The 20,207-nt window shown below is 41.0% G+C and overlaps 1 protein-coding gene and 1 long non-coding RNA gene across 3 annotated transcripts in view; one reads left to right on the top strand and one right to left on the bottom strand.

Annotated features, from left to right (window-relative positions):
• The window catches only part of LOC137447985 (uncharacterized), an 87,904-nt gene that overhangs the window by 27,708 nt on the left and 39,989 nt on the right, over positions 1-20,207 (top strand). The window lies entirely within an intron of this gene.
• CHRDL1 (chordin like 1) overlaps positions 15,367-20,207 on the bottom strand; it is a 44,194-nt gene continuing 39,353 nt past the window's right edge. For both annotated transcript variants that reach the window (XM_068152033.1, XM_068152035.1), the window contains exons 11-12: positions 19,483-19,572; positions 15,367-18,289 (exon numbers count right to left, since the gene is read on the bottom strand). In XM_068152033.1, coding sequence (XP_068008134.1) covers positions 18,159-18,289; positions 19,483-19,572 — 221 coding nt within the window. In that variant the 3' untranslated portion in view covers positions 15,367-18,158. The remainder of the gene's footprint in view (positions 18,290-19,482; positions 19,573-20,207) is intronic.

Raw genomic sequence — 20,207 nt, 5'->3', positions numbered from 1 at the left:
CTTAAGTTCCAACCCCTGCCAAGTACTATCCTGGTCTACAGGGGTGAACACCAATAGTATAGTGACAGATGGACAGGGTAGACAGGCAGCCCATATAATCCATCCTATGCTGGTTTTATATGTCTATAAAAACGCAATAAAGGAAAGGATCTCATTAGGTAGAGGCAGGGGGCTGATTGATTTGCAGGCCACACTCAGTTTATAGCTGCCTTCTGTGTGAAAGTCCACCTTACCGTGTGAGTTTACCCTGTTTGCTGTGGCTTGGTTAGTTAGACTTCATTTAGTTCTGGTAATGTGGAGCATTTTTCATGTCTTTGTGGTGACTTTTACCCCAATTTAGCACCTAAGTATGAACCCACTCTCATTTTACTCTGTAGAAGTAAAAACCCTTAAGGCAGAGGTCAGGAGAAAACCTGAGTGAAATGCTCCTACCAACTGTGGGTTGCCTGAGAAGGCAGAAGCTATTTAATTGAAAGAGAAACTTAATACTGTCAAAGCTCTTGTTTTGCCCACCCTGTATTTTTCTGCATTACAACAAACACCATCTCCAAATATGCAAAGAGGCTAAAAGAAATATACTTTGTACATAGTCTGTCTCACTGACTCTCAGAACAATCCATTTCATCTTCTGTTGTTGGACTCTTTCTAGGGAAGAGGTTTTGTCCTGTCAAAGAAATAAGAGCCCGTTATTTTAAAGTTATAAACAGGGCAGTGGGGCAGAGAGCAGTGGCTGTGCTGGCCATGCAGCTTCCTTCCTCAATGCTGCCCAACAGGGCTGCAGGGGGATCCAGGGATCCAGAGAGATCCCTGCACTGCAGAGCACGAGCGAGCTGTGTTAGTACTGAGCAGTGGCTCATCTGTTGTAGTACCTGCTCATGGGCGTGGAGTAGCAGTTCCTGACTTGCGAGGAGCAGGGGCCCGTTTATGACTCTTCTGCTTACCTTGGGCAAACTACATTATCACCCTGAGCCTCAGTTTCCCTGTATGCAAAATGGAATTAGGAACCACTGTCCTTCAGAGGTTAAAAATATCTCTCTTTCATCTTGGGCAGGACTAGGAAAACAGAATCTGTTGCCCATACACAATGTATTATTTGGGAATCCCACCTAAATAAATTATGGCAAATTCCTGGAGAGAACTGTCGATCCAGTCTGATGGAATCATGCATGGTTTTATTCGTGTGCTCATTTAATATTTCAGTGAATCTAGTGAAGCTTTTCCTCAGCTATCTCCTGTATCCATGAGTTCTAGAGATATTATTCTGCATTACTTTCCTTTTATCAGTTTGTAAGTTGTTGCCTCTAAGTTTTATTGGATATTACCAATAAGAACAACAGTTCATAGACATTTGTAATAATTTAAGGGAAGGACTTGTCTTAAATTAAAAATAGATTTTAAGTCCAGTAGAAGTTGTTTCAGTGTTTAGGACTATTAATGTTCACAAAACTGTCAACTTTAAGAGGGCTGTCATTTGGAGAGTTGCAAGTTCTCACTATTCATGACATTTTAATTTTTTTTCCCCTTTTTTACTGGATATCTAAAAGTTTCTCTTTAATCTTAAGAGAATAAAGTGAGAAAATTGGCAAACTTAAAAATAAGTAACAGTCTTCCAGCCAATAGTGATTTGTTAAATGGCATCATCGTGCCAGAACAGATCTGAGTCTTGAATTTAGTCAGAGAATTCCAGTTACCATTATAAAACCTTCCATGGTGTTTTAAGTGTTTGCAGCCCATTGGGAAAAATCTGTCTGGGTATTTAGCTTAATCTCTAGTATTATTATTAATATTATTATCAACCTCTGTTACAACTGTTGTTGTTGTCTTCCTCCCCTCTGCTGTCTTTTCATTCAAAGAAAGAAGAAAACAAACAAACAGGTCCCATGTGATGCAGTTACTCATCCTTACCCTTTGATACTACACATTATCCCCATGGAGTTGATTCTTCAAAGCCATTGACTGGGTTTGAGGAGCCAGTTTCTGTTAATTTTAATGTAGATTGGACATCCATCCCCTAAAGCAGCTTTGAAAAATGTCCACCAGATTCTTTATGGGTTTTCATGGAGAAAACAAAATGTTTATCTAGTTAGGTAGCTCCATTTCCCCAAATACTGCTTACATAAAATTAGAGGTCATCTTAATTCCTCATGTTTAAAGAGATCAGTTTTTCAGTTCAGCCCATTATTTTTTTTCTTCATTTCTACTGAGTTCTGTATATGTCACAGTTTCAAAGGGGAATGCCACTTTTGGAAAGGATCTAGTAGATATTCTATGATATTGTTTTTACATGCAAGGAAAATGGTACCTTGGGTTTTGGTATGTACCATGTAACAATTACTTTATCTCCTGTTCTCCTTTTCTGGGCTTTGACAGCCTTCTTCAGAAAACTGCCTTCTTTCCATCTTGCTCTGAATGCTGTATTTAAAATACATTTCACCTGAAATATGCAGGCTCTCAAAGCAAAACTACAGAAACAGAAAAAGGGGAGGGAGGAGGAGAGCTGCCTATTCCAACAGATTAAGCAGCAAACACAAGTAGATTTTCCACACACACACATAGCCCAGCAGTAGTCTGCATGCCCTTTCCCATGCATTGCCACCTTTGCATCTGAACAGACTGTGGGAAATAAGGAGAGCAAACCTCAACTCTCATGTTAGGCCATCTTCCTCAGAGGTATCTGCTCTGCAAACCTTTCCTTTGAAAAAAGTTTGCAATGTATATAAACAGAAGTATCCTCAGTTACAGAACATGGATGGCTGCTAAATTGCATTTAAATTGTGCGTGTTTAATTTATGTTCTGTGCTGTCTTCCTTGTATATATCCCTTAGTTATGTTTTTGTCAGTTGTGTTTCTTTAAATGTATTATAAATCTGTATTTCCCTCATAAACCGGTCTGGAAAAGGGCATCTGTACTGGAAACTGGTTTTAGTGACTTGACACTTTGGCTCTTTTATGTTGTGAAACAAGTTTTAATTTTCTTAACATAGGCCAGGCATGGTACATAAACCTCTTCCCCCCCAGGGAGGCTTTTATGTTTGATTCCTTTAGTGGCAAAGCTTTTGAATTTCTCCCCTTGATTGACTTGATTATGATCTTCCCAGTGTATATCCTTCATGTTGATGAATTCCTGGTAGGGATCCTCAAAGGAGTTTACAAGCCTCAATGGTAGATGAAACAGAAGAATTAAATTATCCCTACAAAAGCTGCTACTAGTGAAAATAGGAAGTTAAATATTAGTGCTGCAGATTTCTTTCTTCTTTGGGTTTCTAATTTGATACACTGGGGAAAGATTAATTTTTAAAGAATAGATGCACTGAGGTTTCTGTCAGGGGACTCTGAATCTGCACAAATTCAGAACCTAGTTGGGACCTAGTAGGTTAGAACCCTTGCAGACATTGTCCTGGCTTACTCTGCTCTTGCACTTTGTTAACATGTTTTGGGACTGAGTGGATCTAACTGTCCTTGATGAAGGTCATCTTCTCACTTAGGGGAAAATGGTTGGTAGAATCTCACTGCTGCAGGGAGCAGCTAATCTGGCATTCCATAAGACAACTAAGTTGCATGTGGCCACCATAATGGACATCTTGCAGCCCTGAATACACATTTTGCTAGAAGGGATGCTGCTTGGAGTATACATACATGGCAGGCAATACTTCTGTTACTTCTGTTACTCAACATGTTGCATCAGAAAAGTCTAGAGTTTGCATTAGGAAATGTGATCAAATCTTCACGATATGGTTGGCTTCCTTAATCATTGGCTCTTGCAGGTCACTGCTGCCCAGCTTCCATTCAGCTGTCATCACTACATAGTATCATAGTATCATAGTATCAATCAGGATTGGAAGGGACCACAAGGATCATCTAGTTCCAACCCCCCTGCCATGGGCAGGGACACCCTACACTAGATCAGCCTGGCCAGAGCCTCAGCCAGCCTGGGCTTAAACACCTCCAGGGATAAGGCCTCAACCACCTCCCAGGACAACCCATTCCAGGGCTTCACTCAAATCATCTTGAACCTCACTTTGTTCACTGGTGTGGACTTGGCCACATCCTACTCATAGTGTTTTGTAAGTGCAAGGCAGACTCTGTGTAAGCACTGCTCAGCAACAACTAAGAGGTCCTCATGTTATCAACACTGTTCCAGCTCAAATCCAAACTGTAGCCCCATACCAGCTACTGCAAAGAAAACTAACTCTATCCCAGCTCAAACCAGCACATTCAGAAAAGGAAAGTTAGTGGAGAAAGGCAGGATGATTATAGCATTTTTCACAAACTCTTTTTTTCCATATCAGAAAACTGTAATTGGGACATTGTCACAAATTAATTCAGATAGGCTGGAGTTGATAAAGAAGAACTGGAAGAGCAGGCAGGATAGACAGAGGTCTGACTTGCGTGAAAACAGGCATTAATTTAGGCCTGAACATCTATGTGTCCAAAGTCTTTTCAAAGCACATAAAATAGAAATAATACAGAAATGAAATGCAGGAAAGCATGAATGCCCTCCTAGTGCAGAGCTCTGCCTCCCTCCCAGTGCAGAGCTCTGCCTCCCCCCTATACTGGCTTTAAGTCTCTCAGCTGTCGTCTGTCGTTGTTGTTAGAGCTGGCTGAAAATCGTCCAAATTTTATGAAAACTGTCATGACCTTTTTTCCTGACTTGACAAATAAAAGGATGTTTTTTCAGGGTGGGGAGAAGTGTTATTATCTCTAGTGAAAGCAAGTTTATTTTTTTTAAACTCTTTTAACGGTTGTTGTTTCTATTTTGGTAGATCTGTGTATGGAAAATGCTGCCAGAATGCTAACACTGCACACTGCCAGAAATCACTTCTGATTTGCTTCTTTCTTGCCGTCCCATTATAAAAATGAAATGATTAGGGGTTTAATTACTGGTTATCTTATTCAAACAAGTATCCAATCTATTTTTAACACCCTGGACTCCTCTGTGTGGTCTCCTGCAGCAGTGTTTTCAAAGAGTACTGGCAGAAGATATATATTTTTTAATGGTTTTGAAATTGCTGCTATTCAGTAGATCAAAGAAGGAGAAAAGCACGGGTTTGTTAAGATCTTGGACTTGAGCTAGTTCCTGGTGGTAACTTTTTGACCCTAACAGCAGTGGCATGCTTGTATCACATCCCATACCTGTTTTCCTGGGGAACCTCTTGCTGGCTTTTGCTGTGTCTTGAGGCAAATCCATGCTGCAAAGAACTGGGATTGTTTTTTCCCCCAAATTGAAGGTTATTAATGCTGGAAATGGTTCCAAATGAAGATCAGAATGTACCTAATACAGAGCTGTGTTTTCAGACGGCAGGATCAATAAATGAATGTGAATTGCATAAAAATAACTTCAGTGAGAAAACTCTTGAATTAGCCATGGTTTTGGAATGTGCAGGCCAGAGAAATGTGCACTCTGAGAAAATACTTCTCCATGCAATTTCTGGTAAGGTTCTGATATTTCCAGGGCTTTGTGGTTATTTTCAGACCCCAAAAAAATAAAATCTGATGGTGCAGATAAAGCCTTGGATTTGCACTTTTGGAGTGAGATCACACTGAAGTTTGTGATGTCTTGTTTGTTTCACAATGTGCCTGGGATGATCTCCTTGATGACAGTGAAGCTTTGGGCTGTAAAAGCTAGAGTTTGACCCAGTATAGCTTTTACAGGTAGGACTGGCAGATATCTGCCCTTCCCCCAAGACCATCGTGCTGTTACTATGCCAAATATATTGACATTTGTGAACCATGTAAGGAAATAATTTTTATCCTGTGACCAGACGTTTGGCTATGGGTATTTGATCGTCCACTCCAGTAGTGGGGCCAGGGGTGGGGGGGGGAGTATGTCTGGAAATAAGGTTCACCCTACAGAGAAGATATGCCAAACATGGGAGCCAAGACCACAGCAGGAAAGCTTGCATGCAAACAAACAATGAAGTGCTGCACAGGAAACTGTTCAAGAATTTGCAGAGTCAATCGACCATAGTTGTTCAGCAAGACACAAGGCAGGACTGGTGTGGTGGTTTCTTCACCCTTTGTTTTCCATCATAGAGCTTTTGCTCATGTTTACCATCTGTGCAACTGTGAGAGTTCTCTTTTCCCTTTCTTTTGCTTCCTTCCCTCTTACTATCTCCGATCAGGAGTGAATATTTATGTCTCAGAAGGGTACCTCTGAGGAAAGCAGGTACATCCAAACATTCAGCTCTCTAAAACTAGAGGTACATTGTAGGAGTTTCAATCATTGTTTTGCTTAATTTTATTTCTCCTTTTATTCTCCAGGCCAACTTTTTAACAGCAAACCTTACCAATAAGATGGCAGAAAACCGCCACTGTTCTCCAGTAGCCTTCAGCATTTTTGAGTTGGTGGCCAAAACTAATTGAATTTGTGGAAAGAGAAAATATTCAGTATTCCTAAGGTTGGAAGGGACCTCAAAGATCATCAAGTCCAACCTGTCACCCCAGACCTCATGACTAGAGTAGGGAGCACACTACTGCCCACTGCAGGCTTTGAACTCACAACTTTCCCATTAAGGGTCTGATGCACTACCAACTGAGCCACTTGAAAGACCAATCAAATAATGAGGAAAATGCAGATGAGGTAAAGGAAAAGCTTCAGGGAGTGAGCTAGAATGTAGATGAGGGAAATGAGATCCTGGGAATAGCCAGTTCTAGAATGTCTTTGACTTTATTAATGAATCTGAATTGGAAAGGCACTGTTTATTATTGCCTTGTTTAGTGATGTAGTGTGCTAACAGTTTAACTGTCACATAGGGGCCCTTTCCCAAGTAGCATGACAGGCTCGTGGGACTGTTGTTTCCCCACGGTCAGTGGGACACTCCACTTTCTTCCTTCAGCTCTGTTCTTTCTTTCTGGCACAAGGTTATTCAAAACTCTCATCCATCACTGCTGCCCTTTCACTGATATGATCAACTGCATAAATAAGATATTTGAAAAGGAATGTGTTTTGCAGTCTGAGGAACAGAGGAACTGAAAGGCAAGGAGCCTAAGGAAATTGATAAGGCCTGTTAGGGGCAAGGAAGAGAATTAGGGTGGATGCTGTAGAACTGAGACAGTTGGGTAGGGAAAAAAAAGCTGAAGACTTTGTGAAAAACAAGACTGCAGCCTCAGGAATATACTCTAGTGGACAGGAGGGATATCACAGTGATATATGCTGGATGAGAGATTGAATTAGCTGTGGTGGTGACATGGGGATTATACAGTGCTACAGCTTCTGTTCAGTCATGTGGATAAAACATATTCTCCACTGGGCTAGCTGCAAGTATGGTAGATCTCCCTAAATCTGCTTCTCATATGATAATTTAACAGGGTTTAAGAGCATCCCAAGTTCTTTCTTCCTGGATTTACCATTAACATTTTGGCAAACCTTGTTAAGGAAGAAGTTAGGAAGCTTCCTTTTTCACTGAGAAAATGAGTATTTGTAAATGACTTGACACAGAAGTTATGTAAATGGCCACCATGGTACTGGATGCTCCTGTAGAGCAGGTGAGCTGTATCTCTGAAGATGCAGCACGGACAGGTGCTCCTGGGGTGCGTCATCTCTGGGAGAGTTGGTTGTGTGATGTGATCTGATGAGAGAGACCTGCAGACCTGTAGAGGGTACCAGTGCCATCCTCCCTTGTTGAAATATATTGGCTGGTGGTTTTCTTTCCAAGTTTCCAGATTTTTCACGGAAAGCTTTTACAGTGACAGGATGTTTAGCTTTTTAATAAAGACACACATTCTGCACAACTTTATAGCATTCTTGAACTCTCTTCTACCATATATGTGCCTAAGCTTGGAATGTTTACATGGCTACCACTGATCTGATTCCTAGGGCCCACTAAAATGGAGTGCATTTCAAAACACTTAGCTTCTGCTGGGCAAAATTAATAGTTAAATGCCTCCAAATTGTGAAAGCTTTAACCCTTTGGTCCCTAAAACCCCAGTTCCCATCGGTGCTAACTTGCCTTTCATTGCAAGATAGCAAACCTTCGCTTCTCTTCTGTGTCCTCACCTTCAGCGTGGGTTCTCTGCATAGCTCCCGTCGTGGTCAATTATCTGGCAGGAGAGGCCCCCAGCAGCAGAGACTGTTGCTTAATTGTTGTTGTGGGATCCTTGTGCAATGTGCAGTCACTGGGGCTCATTTACAATTCTGACACATCCAGTGTGCCCTGCATCAGGAGCCCTGTGAACTGGACACAAGTCAGAAAGTGGCAGCGCTGTTCCTGGCCAAGAGCTCATTAAGGTAGACTTCTCCTGCTAGTGAACATCACACAGATGACACAGACAGCTCACTACAAATGAGGAATGTTCTTTTGTTCTGCCTTACTAGGGCTTTCTGATAAAAAGAATTTGAAGCTACTCAAAGGACCAGCTGTGATATGAAGGGAACAGGTTTAAAATAGCTCTCAGGGGCAGTAAATGCTTAATGATCAGATCTTTCATTGCTCTTGGAACATTTGAGGAAACTCAGCCAGCTAAAATTTTTGTTGATTACTTTAACAGAGGCCCTTTGTTCATATTATCATGCAGAATAATTAAGCCAATGCAAGCAAGTCTGCTTAGCTATATACATAATTAAAATGTTAGGCTGTGATTAAACAGACTGTGCTGGCACAGGGAGCACCTATTCACTCTGCAGAAGAGTTCCCTTGCTGCCTTAAGCTAGTTTTCACCCTATTTTATTTGTTATTATTTTGGAAAAAGGAGTTTTACACAAGATAGGTAGTAGAAGATTATATGCTTCCAGTGAGGAATTAATGAGATTTTACAATGGAGAAAAAAAGATATGAGTATATCCAACACAGTTAGATTATAGGGCAAAATTTAAGATGCAAAAACAAAAGAGCAAATCAATCTTTTTTATCTTATTTAAAAGCTCATTTTAAAGGGGTTATGTCAAATTTTCTCATTTCCTCCCTGATTTTGGCATCTCCCATGCCGCAGTCAAACCTTCAAATGGAGAAGTTTATGATTATGTGGCACCTGAAGCTTTGTGAGAAAGGAAGCCCCTTTGATCTGTGAAATATTTTAATTAAATGCACTTTCAACTTGTGGGACTACCTGGTTTAAGTCAAAAGCTTATTGTCAAACATTCTGAGGTCTATCAAGTCTAATGACCAGCTTTCTTTTGGGATCCTCTCTCAGCTGGCAATTAGTGATAGTAGCAGTTATGGTGTTGGCAGGGGTTGACTGGCTTTTCACAAGAATTTGCAGAAATAGGCCAGGATCTTTTCTGATTTCCAGGGCAGTAGAGTGGGAATTTGACAGTTTCCCTCAGCTAAAGCACCAAGAGTTCTTAGGAAGCATATTTTGGCTCTCCTTTTTTTCATCACAGAATCTTGCAAGGGTTTTTCTCAGAGAAGAATAGGTACAAAAAGAAAGTGTTCTTAGCTCTAGGCCTGGAAGGCTGCTGGTAGAGAAGAGACACCTGGTAGAAATGAGGTTATTTTGATACGAGGGAGAAGTCTATATTTTTTTTACTATTATTTTGTTAATAGATGTTAGGTAACATTATAGACTCTTAGCAGTGGCTTTAAGATATGTTAGCTGATGGAGGCAGGAGAGATCCTGTGGTTTCCCTTGACTACCTTTCATGTTTTAGATCAGAGCAATCTTTATTTACACGTCTTTGGATGCATTGCCAGAGATGGAAATGCAAGCTAGTCTGCTGAGTTCATCCTATTGCCCTGAAGTAGAACTCAGTGACCACTATTCTACATTTCTCTTCTCTACTCTAGTCTCTACTAATTGTCAAGATGAGCAGTCCCCTGGAAACCTCTGTTTGGAAATCTGTTAAGATTTCACAGGTTGTTCAGCAAGAGCAGGAATTAATGGTTTGCAAAGGCTCTGAAAACTGCAATTTCTAAAGAAATGTGAAGGCAAGACAAATTTTTCTCCATACATTCATAACAGACAATGTCATATTTTTCCTATTTTTTGCCTGTGCCTTCTGTCCAAATTGAAGTGTTTATTCATTGATTGGATCAGGTATCCCTCTAATATGCAAATAGACAGATTTACACAGAATTTGACCTGATCATTTCCTGTGAAATCCTACCAGATGAATCTTTTTCTATTGAGTTTCACAAAAACCTTCAGAGTTCATCGTGACTATTATGAAGGTTTATAGGGGAACGGTGGCAAGTGGTGAGTTTCTGGTATTCCTGAGCTGCGTAATCCAAAATCTGGAGAAACCCTTTGCCTGTTAATGAATTTTTGGCTTCAAGAATCTTTCAGCATATTGATTTTGATTGAGCTTCATTCTAGAGGTACTGTTCTAGCAAATGTTCCTTTCAGTATTTTAATCATAGGCAAAAAGATACAGTGTCTCTTAAGAAAGATACTACTTGATGGAGAGGTAAAAGATCTCCAGCTTTCAACATCTGGTATTCAAATGCACTTTTGCAGTTGTCAAGAGTTTCTCTGCTCCTCTATTTCTCTCAGGTTTCCTTAACTTCTTGCTTGAAAAGTAAATTAGTGACTACATTTTCTTAGGCACTTTATGCATTAACATGAGCTATGGTCATCATGAGCATGATAGTTATGATAGCTTTGTTTTACTAAATGTGATCTCATCATGGACATCATTTGGATGGGGTAAATAATTCCCAGCACATGCTGACTATAAAGAAATTGGGAGCTTGTTGTAAGCTGATGTCATGGGAAGAGCCCAGTCTCTTCAGCAGGGACTCATCAGTGCAAAGATTCAAAAAACTGCCTAACTTTGAATTAAGGAGAAAAATCAGGGAGGGAAGGGCTGTTGTAAGCTCTTAAGTCCCTGTAGGCGTTAGCCATTATTATCAATGGAATCTTTTGGTTACTTATGGTTGCAAAAGAAAAGAGGCTTGAGGCTGAATGTTCTTTGAATTCATCAAAAAATCTGCAGTTTTCCAATCTGTAATTTATTTACTAAGTCTTTCAAACAAAATAGCAGGGGGGTTATTTCCAGAAAATTAGCATGTTTGCTGAAGCTCAGAATAACTTTTTTTTGGTGCAGACTTGGTTATAGCAATTTACATAGTGTGAAGTGAGTGATGAGGGCTACTAGTAGGAGTTGGTTGCATGATTTTGCAACTGGTTTGCATTACTATAAATGACAAAGTTACACTTAATGGATAATCAGTTCTGATTCTGAAAATCCTCTGGTGGTTTTTAATGCTGTCATTGGACTGTCTGGCTACATATAAACCCAAAAAACATCGTGAGACTTAGCTGAATATATGTTATGACATTCAGAGCAAGGAAGTATTTTCTAGTAGCACATAATTGAGAACATGATCTCAGGTACCAAGACACAGCTTTCTGGAACATATAACCACTTGGAGCTGTACAGGTGTCTCTAAGAATACTCTTTTTATTTTACCTTTTTTTTTAATATATATCTAAATAACTGTATTTACAATTTAATCTGCATTTTTCTGGAAAGAACTTTGTGAGGAACTAGTTACTTGGTGATTATTGTCCATTTATGAGATAGTTATGCATCTGCAACATACTGCTACGTAGAATCTTTTCATTTCACTAGTGAAATGCCTGGCCCAAGAGCTCACTTTTCTTGTTTGCTGTTTCTCCAGAATAAGAAATGCTGAGTACCTGGGTACCACCCTGAGTACCACTCTGAGTACCATACTGAAAGTGTCTCTAGGAGCTATTTCATTCTTGATTGAACTGCAGCTACCTCAAAGTGCATATTTAACAGTGTACAACCTGGCCATGCTGCATGGCACTTTAGTACAGGATATGACAACAAATATCACATTAATTTTAAGCTAGATTTTTAATGGGAAAGTATGAGTCTTCCCATTTAGAGATATGGAACAAAAATGCCCCAGTACATAAACCTTAGACATCACTTGACTCTATTTATGCCTCTAAAATTAGGACTTTAATTCATTGTCCCATCCTAGCTGTTGGCAGGGGAAACAATTGGTCTGGGGCAGAACAGACAAGAAGAGCAGTGCTGACTGAGGGACAGTAAGTGGCTGGGAATCTGTCTATGAAAAGTATAAAATGTGCCCTTGGTACACACTGAATACTAGAGGACACTAAAATGTGTTTAATTCCAGTACAGCACATATGAGTTCTTCAGGGAGTACTTCTTAAAGGGATTAGGAGTTTTACTTCAGTGGGAACAAAATGAAGTTCTAGTTTACTGTGGCCTTGACACACCTTATTTTGTGGTGGTGTGATCCTGACATAATAAATAAATAAACAAATAGACCAGTGAGGAACAGAAGTAGATCTATAGGAGATAGAATTGATTTTGGTGGAGACAATAACTCACTATACATGCTGTTTGAGAATCAGTTGGCTACACTTAAAGCTTAGTGTGATGTACTCCCTTCTGAGCTCAGGTCACTCGAGAGCAGATTGGGAGTTTTCACTTTGGGTAGTATGGAAATCAGGCTCGCTGCCCTCTCTGAACATGCTGAACTGTCATCCAGTGTGTCTACATTAAAACTGTTTTGCTGGGTTAAAACCAATTATTTGTTTTTGCTTTGGATGCTTTGCATTCTTGCTCACAGTTGGGTTGGTGTTATGTGAGAAGGGCAGGGTTGTGGGTTCAGACTCATATAGTCATGTAGCTGCAGACATACTTTACCCAAGAAGTAAACCAGTCCAAAACCTCAGATCAGAAGATGAAGATATTTTTCAAACCCCAAACAAAGGCAATAAATAGAAATAAGGATTAACTGTGTTAATTTTCACCCCTCCTACAGTAAATCTCCAAAATCTTGGCTTTTATTGTAATGGATAACACAATAGGCACCAGAGCACACCAATATTACGCAAGTACTTCATGTGCTATCAATTATTTTGGAAGTATTCATCATCTGAATTGTGAAATGCTTTGACCTTTTTTTTTGAGTGTATGAAGATGAGAGTGTTAGACTAACATGCTCTTTCTCTCATACTTGAGTAGGTATTTTTGTAAGTAATTTCAGAGGAACATAGCAGTGAATTGGTGCTTCTTGATGCCCAGCCCCTCTTGACTGGAGTCAAGTGGAGTCAGAGATGTTCTGTTACATCAGAGGGGAACAGAAATGAAGTAAGAAATAAGATTTAGCATGCTGCTAAAAAGTGTTTGAATGTTACCAAATCAAGAGAATGCATTCAACTGGGATGCAACTGCGCAACCCTGACTGTAACTGCTAGGAAGGCTGATGTCCCTAGATGGTTAAGCTTGGAGAAGCAGACTGGTACAGGAAGGGATCAGGGCACAGCAGGTATGCATGTCCTCATGGAAAGGATTGTTGTAACAGATGCCTTGCTAAAAGGTAGCCAAGATGAATATGCAGGCTGTGATGAAAAAAACAGAAATTAAATTCATGGAGACTTTCCAGAGACCTCTTAAATTTCTGATTTGGTGTACTTACTGATTCAGTGATTCAGTGGTGTGGAACTACTTCCAAAAATCATCTTTCCCAAGGCTGACACTCTCCATTTTAGCTACACTGCTAGCCATGTGACAGTTCATGTTGTATACTTTTTTCCTTATGTTTCTTAAGGCAATCTCTTTTTAGTCATTGGCACAGATTGATTCCATCAACGTTTTCCCAATTATGTTGTTCTTTCAGAATATGCATTTCCTAGAAAGCAGTATGTCCTGTACTATTCTCACAGTTGTCAAGGCTTGGTTTTTAATTCACTTGGTTTCCATTATATAATCATGCTGAGTGAAAGCTAGATGAAACTGCGTATTTCCCAAAGGTCACACGTATCTCTCAGCAAAAAATCTCTATATTGTAGGTCCTGTGCTGCCTCCCCAGCATATGACTGTTACCCAGCTTTTGAGTCCTGAAAGCAAACAGTCATGGCTCTTGAGATGAAACAATTTAAATGAGCTCGTAGTTTCAGCGTCCTGCTGATCCTTTGAAACTGTGTTACCCAGGTTGTGGTAATTTCTTCATTTTTTTCAGTTTGGCTTAAATGAGTGCTAGTGTAAGTGGGCTTGCAAAATTATGCAGAAGTTATTCCTGAGAAAAGACCTAAAAGAATGAACTGCTTCAACTCTGGGGATGCAAGCTTCACATGTCTGATTTTCAGATATGATGAGCAGTCAGAGCTCTGCCCTGGTCTGAAATGGACTTAAATGGGCAGAGTCCAACGGCATGAGATTTAACACATCCAAGTGCCGGGTTCTGCACATTGGCCACAACAACCCCATGCAGTGCTACAGGCTGGGGTCAGAGTGGCTGGAGAGCAGCCAGGCAGAGAGGGACCTGGGGGTGCTGGTTGATGGTAGGATGAACATGAGCCTGCAGTGTGCCCAGGCAGCCAAGAGGGCCAATGGCATCCTGGCCTGCATTAAGAACAGTGTGGCCAGCAGGAGCAGGGAGGTCATTCTGCCCCTGTACACTGCACTGGTTAGGCCACACCTCGAGTACTGTGTCCAGTTCTGGGCCCCTCAGTTTAGGAAGGATGTTGACTTGCTGGAACGAGTCCAGAGAAGGGCAATGAAGTTAGTGAGGGGCTTGGAACACAAGCCCTGTGAGGAGAGGCTGAGGGAGCTGGGGCTGCTTAGCCTGGAGAGGAGGAGACTCAGGGGTGACCTTATTGCTCTCTACAACTACCTGAAGGGGGGTTGTAAACAGGCAGAAGTTGGTCTCTTCTCCCAGGCAGCCAGCACCAGAACAAGAGGACACAGTCTGAGGCTGCGCCAGGGGAAGTTCAGGCTGGAGGTCAGGAGGAAGTTCTACACAGAGAGAGTGATTGCCCATTGGAATGGGCTGCCTGGGGAGGTGGTGGAGTCGCCGTCACTGGAGGTGTTCAGGAGGAGGCTTGACAGGGTGCTTGGTTACATGGGTTAGTTGATTAGGTGGTGTTGGGTGATAGGTTGGACGCGATGATCTTGAAGGTCTCTTCCAACCTGGTTTATTCTATTCCATTCTATTCTAAATGGGAGCAGCATCACCATCCCTATGGATTAAACACTGCAGCATCTTGCAACAGTTAAATAATTGAAGCCAACTTATTTGTGGAGGTCCACACAATCCTGATGACTTCACTGGGACACCCATGAGTGCACTTCACTGAGCTTCTCAGGCTCAGTTATAAGTGATGATGGTTAAGTGAGAACTGCCTATAACCTATGAATATCTCTTAGGTTTTTTTATAAACTGGCATCTTAGGTGCACTGCTGAAGCCCTTGTGGTTCAAGATCACACCTGAAAGGATGTAGGTTGAGTGCTGAAGCCTTACTTTGCATTCTGCTGCGCAATTTTGAACCTGACTCTCCCATAACTCACTGCCCGATTCCACAGCAGACAGCCATGCACTGCACCCAGCCGGGTGTAGGGGGTCAGGCCCTCGTTGAGCCAGCAGTAGCAGGACTGCAAACATCTTGACCAAACAGGATCATACACAAAACATCTTGTTTTATTATCAATGTCAGAGTTTATTAATTTATCAAACCAAGTCAAAGTGATACAAGTACATAAATAAGTACCGTAACAGATGTACATCCCATGAAGAGAATGGAAAACATGACACGGTGTATCTTGTTGCCTTAAGTGACCAGAAACTACTTTTTACTAAATGATGCTTATGACTTTTTTTTCCTTTTCTTAAAAAGTGTTCTTTATAAAATAAATACACAATCTGGATTCCACCTGTCCTGTTACAAATACAAAAAGCAGATTGCCTTCTTCTTCTTTAAAAAAAAATTACAAACACTGTACACTTTCCACTTAGTCTTCTTCCACCAGCTACTGCTACAAACTGATGATGCCCATGAGGTGAGAAATCAACTGCTGGTCTTCTCAACAGTTCACTCCAGTTCCTCAGAACCTCTTCCTTACAACATCTTCACCAAAGGAATAAGGTTAACCCATGACTTATTAGAACATTTATAATAAAATTTTGCACTTCTGCAGCAGTCTTAGGACCTCAGTTAGGATACACTGCACCCTATCAAACACCAGGACAGGATTTATGGAGGCAGAGGCTACAGTCTGTGGTACAGTGGTGGAACAGTTCACTTGGCTCACAGTGACTCAGGACTTTTAAGGGCTGGGTGCTAGTTAAGCCTGTGCACCACAGCTGATATCAGGGCTACAGGTGCCTGTGCTGAGGTGCTGGCAATGGGGCTGCAGGACCCTCTGAGATCTGCAGAACGCTGCTGGGCAGCAAGGGGTGAGGGGAAAAATGTGAGGAAGAGCCCTAGACACCGAGAGCCAGGCAGTAGAAGGGAAAAGGCTCCAGGCCCTGAGCTGAGATTCCTGTGTGGACCATGTAGGGACCCCTGGGATTTTCCCTCCTTGCAGGGGAGGCTTGGAAAGAGGCTCCCATGGTTCTTACTGATATCAAGTAACACTATTTAATTCTTGCAAATCCATACAGTTGCAGGAGCAGCTCCATTTTGAGTGTGTTTTCCTGTTATGCAGTGGATTGTGTGGAGTGCTTGGTAGGGAGGGAATTATTCCTAAATATCATCTGCTCTCTGTGCAGGCTAGTGACAGTGGGGTGGCTATATACAAGCAAGATTGCTAAGGACCTGAGATCAACCTGAAGCATTCTGCTTCAGCCTTCCTTCCACCTCTGTCTTCCCGACCTGCTCCTCTGTGTGGAGAGCCCTGCATTACTTCCTTTTGAAGCTGCAGACAGCACAGGCAGGGCCTGGGCAGCATGAATAAGCCTGGCCCTGAAGCCTGCACTGCACAGGGAAGCTGCCAGGGTTTGCTGCTCAAGACAAGGATCCCCTCAGGATGGTGAAACTCTGCCTGACACGGGCATTTGGCATTCAGCACTGAGCTCTGCCACACCTCATGCCTTCAGAAAGGGGTACACCCTGCAGTGTTGTCCCTGGCAGAATGACAAGCCTCAAAATCCTTGCTGTCACTGTTAATTTCACTCCCTGTGAAGACCCAGCCCCTGGCTCAAACCATTTTCATAAAGATTTGTTTCCTAGCGTGTGTTTGAACAGCAGTAGAGTAGAAAATGGAAGCAAAAGCAGGCAGAGTCCCTTGCTTCTTGGGATTTAATCTAACATTGCAGCTGTGAGGCAGTGCAGTATTTTTGGTGACACTTCAGAGAAAAGGTTTTTCAACTTTCTGCAGATGAAAGCCACCTTTCTTAAACACACTGTAGACACGCAACAGCAAAGTTAACAGAATTTCTTAGGTTTGATTTTCACAGAGAGAACTGTTTTCACAGAGCTGCTGTGCTCTCAAGGCTTGCTGTAGCTGTTTGGTGTTGGTCATGGGAGGGAGATGTCCCTGAAGCATGAGAATTCAGAGGTCACCCTCAGAAAAATGCACAAGGCAAGGTTTGTTACAAATCCCAACATATAAATTAAGTGCTGTCACAACTCTTAAGGAGTTATTAATCAGGAGGCTTAAGCCTCTAAGTGTTTTGAAAGTCCTGCAAGTACTTCACCACCTTCTGCCACGCCACTTTAGAAGGCTGTTTATCAGCTAAGACCATGTGTTAATAGGGCCCAGAAGAATAAAGTTATTAAGGCTGTGATAGGGAGCTAACAGTTCACATTTTGTAGAAGAGTGGGTGGAGGAAACAGTGAAAACCACTTACAAGCGAACATTTGCTCAAATTGCTACAAAAATATACTGACTGCCACTAACACCTGCTGCTCAGTTTATGGACTCAGTTTGCTGTACTACAAAACATCATCCCAAAGGCAGGCTGCTTAGGAATTTGTTAGTTCAAATCTGTTTTTTTATGTTTCCAACTCAAGTAGTATATCACTTGTATTCTTCCTCCACTACCAAAAAAAAATGTGCAAGTCATTTCAACACCAGAAGTGATATAAATTCAGCACAGGAAGTATTGCTCTCCATAGCTCCTGCACATTTATTAGGTGTCCTTCTTTTCATTAGTTTGAATAACTTGCCAAATTATAATAATAATAATAAAAATGTTCTGTTCTCTCTTTTTAACTTATAAAGCAATGCAACTCTGGGAAAGTTCAGTCTTTCTTTCTCCTTCCCCCACCAGTAATACAGAGCCTCCTAGTCTTCAGGAGGAGATATTTTAATGGTTGACACAGACCACTACATATAAAGCAGCAAATTTGCTGTGCATGATGTGAATAATTACTGCATTATAGTTTTGGTTTTTAGGGCAACTGCTGACTTAAGCAAAATAAGCCTGCAGTCCAGCTGCAGATCCAAGTTTTCATAAGTTTTCTTGTGTTTCTCCCTCCAGTGCTGCCTCCCTTAACAGTGACCCTTTTCAGACTTTTCGAGGTACAAAACCTTTACCAAATCCTCAAGCTCAGTCCTGCACACTCTGCTTTCACACATTTGGCTGATCTGAGCTTCTCCCTCGCTAAATATTTTCCACTGGCCTGAAAACAAAAACACAAAGGAGACAGATACTTAGAAAAGGGCACTCTGCAGACCAAATGATTCACAATGGTCAAAGAGAGAATGTCCAGTCCTCCCATGGAAAATATTCTGAGTATCTTACAATCATGTAACATGTTCCATGCAAAATGACTTTGTTAAAAATAATAAACAAAGACCAGAATATTATTCCTTTCTTTAATAAAGTAGTACTGTAAGTTGGCCTTATTTATCCAGCCATTTGTGATGCTGGATACTCTGCTTTATGACAGTGTGATAAATTTTACCCTGATAGTAAACCAAAGTATTTAACAGTTGGCAAGCAACAAGTGTAAATGTTTCAGGCACTGTGAACTCTGCCTGGGTGTGCATAATACAAACTCTTTTTGCTGGATATTAATATTTCAATACATTTTTGATAATATTAGTAGAAATAAATGCCTGCTGTCCTGATAACTAGAATACTGTATTACAAAGAACAATGATGAGTTAAGGAAGGTTGACAGCAACAACTTAGAAAACTTTTTATATGAGAAGGTGTCTGCTTCACACTAAGGCTGTATTATCAAGAATGTATTATTCCCAGGAAAAATAATTCCTTGACCTAATTAGATGCCTTAGAAAAAATGACATCTTGTAATGCCAAAGAAGTGGGAACTAAAAATGTCTATAGCTCAGTTCAGCTATCAAACTAGGTGTCATGTCCCAAGCTGCATAAAATAAAAAAAAACCCCAAAACAACCAGAAATTGAATCCAGAGTGAGAAAATAATCAGATGTCCTTTCAAAATATGTATTTTAATACTGAAGATGTTGCTAAGAACACAGGAAAGGCTTCTTTGAAATTTTAACACATATGTATGTAGGATTATTTTCCCTTCTAAATGGCTAAAAAATTGGGGTAACTTGATAGGTTACTTGAACCTGAATTGTGCTGCTGTGCTAACATCAATCATAACTCAGACATGGTAGCATGAGCAGAAAACAGCCAATCATGTATTTAAATAAAATACAGGAGACTAAGACAGCATGGACATGAACTATCTGTGTATTTTAAATTGTTGTGTTTTGATATTGGAGACATACTGAAGGCAAAGTGAGTGCATCTGTTTGATTGTGTTGGGTAAAATAGTATATTTTTCAAGGTGATGATTATATGGAGAACAGAAACTTGAAGAGGTCAGAATTTTACTTACTGGGGGTTGTCCTTGTTATCTGCTTGAAGTAAGGAAGTTCTTCAAATTCTCTCTTGGACATTTTTTCAACATAGTAGTGATGCAGAATCCCTTCAGCAAAGAAGTAAGGAGTGCATGTTACTGGAAATGTACCTGTTGTTTTCAGCCTGGGTTGTTTCCTGCCTTTACGTACAACTACTGCCATGTCCAGTCACCTTGTGAAATCATCCTTACTGATCACATGGATTTTCAGCCTATTCTTTCTCATTGTTTGCCATCCCCCTGTTGCCACCACCATTCCCCCACCCCATTTGCCAGCCGTTTCCCCTGGAAATATTTCTGTGGGTTTACAACTGCACAGAGTTTGTGAGGAGTGTAAGAATTAGTCAATTCTTTCCAGCACAGCTAAACCCTTCCTTAGTATGAGTAAATCTAAGATTACAACAGAAGCCAAAATCCCAGTGTCTTGGAGGAAAACTCTCTGCAGTCAAGATACCATTTTGCCTGTCATGAGCTAGTAGGCAACATCACAGTCATATCATCAGAAGGCTCTGTGGCTTCTTGAACAGAGATGGTAGTTACTGTCAAATCCTCTCTGACTCCTCTGCTTATGCTTTGGGCTTGGCTTTGTGCTTTACAGCGCATCCTAGAGATGTATTGTTTCCATGTAAAGGGCTGCACTATCTGAGGGTTTCCTGTGAGGTTTACATGCTTTTTGCTTAAAGTAGATTAAGTATGGAGGCTGG

Source organism: Melanerpes formicivorus, unplaced genomic scaffold (genome assembly GCF_026170545.1).
Source record: "Melanerpes formicivorus ecotype bairdi unplaced genomic scaffold, bMelFor1.0.p_v2 SCAF_22, whole genome shotgun sequence".
In the NCBI taxonomy this organism is placed as follows: Eukaryota; Metazoa; Chordata; class Aves; order Piciformes; family Picidae; genus Melanerpes; species Melanerpes formicivorus.
The sequence above is the reverse complement of the archived record's forward strand: the minus strand, read 5'-3'. Positions and strand labels throughout refer to the sequence as shown.